Source organism: Mus caroli, chromosome 2 (assembly GCF_900094665.2).
Source record: "Mus caroli chromosome 2, CAROLI_EIJ_v1.1, whole genome shotgun sequence".
NCBI classification, from domain to species: Eukaryota; Metazoa; Chordata; class Mammalia; order Rodentia; family Muridae; genus Mus; species Mus caroli.
Genome location: NC_034571.1, coordinates 167925194 through 167926818, shown reverse-complemented (window position 1 = coordinate 167926818; position 1625 = coordinate 167925194). Strand labels below are relative to the sequence as shown.

At 46.7% G+C, this 1625-nt stretch overlaps 1 protein-coding gene across 1 annotated transcript in view; it reads right to left on the bottom strand.

Moving 5' to 3' along the window:
• Positions 1 to 506, bottom strand: part of Fam217b (family with sequence similarity 217 member B) — a 5886-nt gene extending 5380 nt beyond the window's left edge. Inside the window, exon 1 of the mRNA XM_029468626.1 lies at positions 235 to 506. Coding sequence (XP_029324486.1) covers positions 235 to 506 — 272 coding nt within the window. The remainder of the gene's footprint in view (positions 1 to 234) is intronic.
• Positions 507 to 1625: the final 1119 nt, after the last annotated feature.

The window sequence follows — 1625 nt, the reverse complement described above, 5'->3', positions numbered from 1 at the left end:
TGTAGTGGCTGCTTTTGAGTCACCCATGTTCCTGTAAGTGACCCCAATAAACCCACTGGTTCCCCAAGATGGACTTCAATGGGACTATTTATAGGGGTTCCCTATCTAGCGGCTTTAAAAATAAAANTAACAAATCATTATTTAAGTGCTATATATAACAGAACACAGACGCAACCTACGCACCCACAGACTCGTGCACCTGAAGCACACAGCAAGAAAGCACTGAGACGGATCTAAGCAAGAGAGTTTCTCTCGGAGTGAGTTACATCACCTTCTCTGCAGAACTCAGAATATTCTTGCTCAATCTGCTGCCAGATGATGACAGCTGGGGAGGTGGCTTCTTTATTCCCCTTATCTTCGGAAAGGCTGGAGCGCCACCGGAACTGGAAACAACAGCACACTGACAGTAAGTACTGACTGCAACCGGCCCTGACAGCATCGAGTTTCAGTCTCTGCACGACCACACTGAAACCTCGAAGATGTCTGTGGTTGCGCAGGCTCGGCATTCTGTACTGTGAAATTAGAAATAGGGGGTGCGGGGTATTGTATGTTTACAGTTCGACTATCTGTGTGGGGCAGGGAAATGTGCGTGTGTGAGTGTGGCTGCCGTCAGAAACCAGAGGAGAGCATCAGATCCCCAAGAGCTAGGGTTGAAGTTGTAAGCACTGCCGAGCAGTTGTGAGCTGCCCAGCAAGGGTGTTGAGAATGCTCACGTTTTCCCCTTCAAGGCAGTTATTAAGTATGAGATCGCTTAGTGAGTGCTGTGAACAGCAAGGGTGTTGAGAATGCTCACGTTTTCCCCTTCAAGGCAGTTATTAAGTATGAGATCGCTTAGTGAGTGCTGTGAACGGATTCTAAACCCCACCCATTCTCGCGTATATANACTCCCTGGGAATAGCACCAACTGATTTTGCCTTATACTCTAAAGCTCCCCCTATCTATCCATTCACTCATCCATCCAGTAATTGCAAGGCAGTCTAAAAAAGTACAGACTGTACACAAGGCACCTTATCCCACAGAGATAAAACTCTAGAGGGGGAGGGGCAGGGTATCCCTGAGTTCCTCTGTCTTCTCTGTCATACCTGACCACTAATCATCAGTGCTGGGCTGGAGAGATGGCTCAAGAGTCAAGAGCTACTGGTCCTCCAGAGGACCCCAGTTGAACTTCCAGCACTATGTGGGTAGTTCACTAGGATCTGTGATTCCAGTTCCAGGCCAACACCCTCCCCAGGCCTCCCAGAACACCTGTGCTCACNTGTGTATTTTTTTAAAAAATTTCAAAGATCATCAGCATACTAACACCCCTGATGTGTTAGATGCTGATTCAGTGGGAAACGCAGGTTCCCAGACCAAAGGTGGTCATAGTTCCCGTTAGGAGGGGCCTGTTGAAAAAAAGCATACCTGGAAACAGAACATTTCTCTCCCATAATTCCCCAACCTCTGTCAAATGGAAAATAGATGGGATCACGGGAAATTTTCTAAACCAACCCTGGGCTTTCCCACCATAATTATGTAAGACTTTTAGGTTTGCATGTACAGATAACAAAAATCACAACAGGGCCTTTTATGGTCAATTACCCTACAACCAACAGGCTGGATTCCACTTAGATGGAGAAAACATTCTT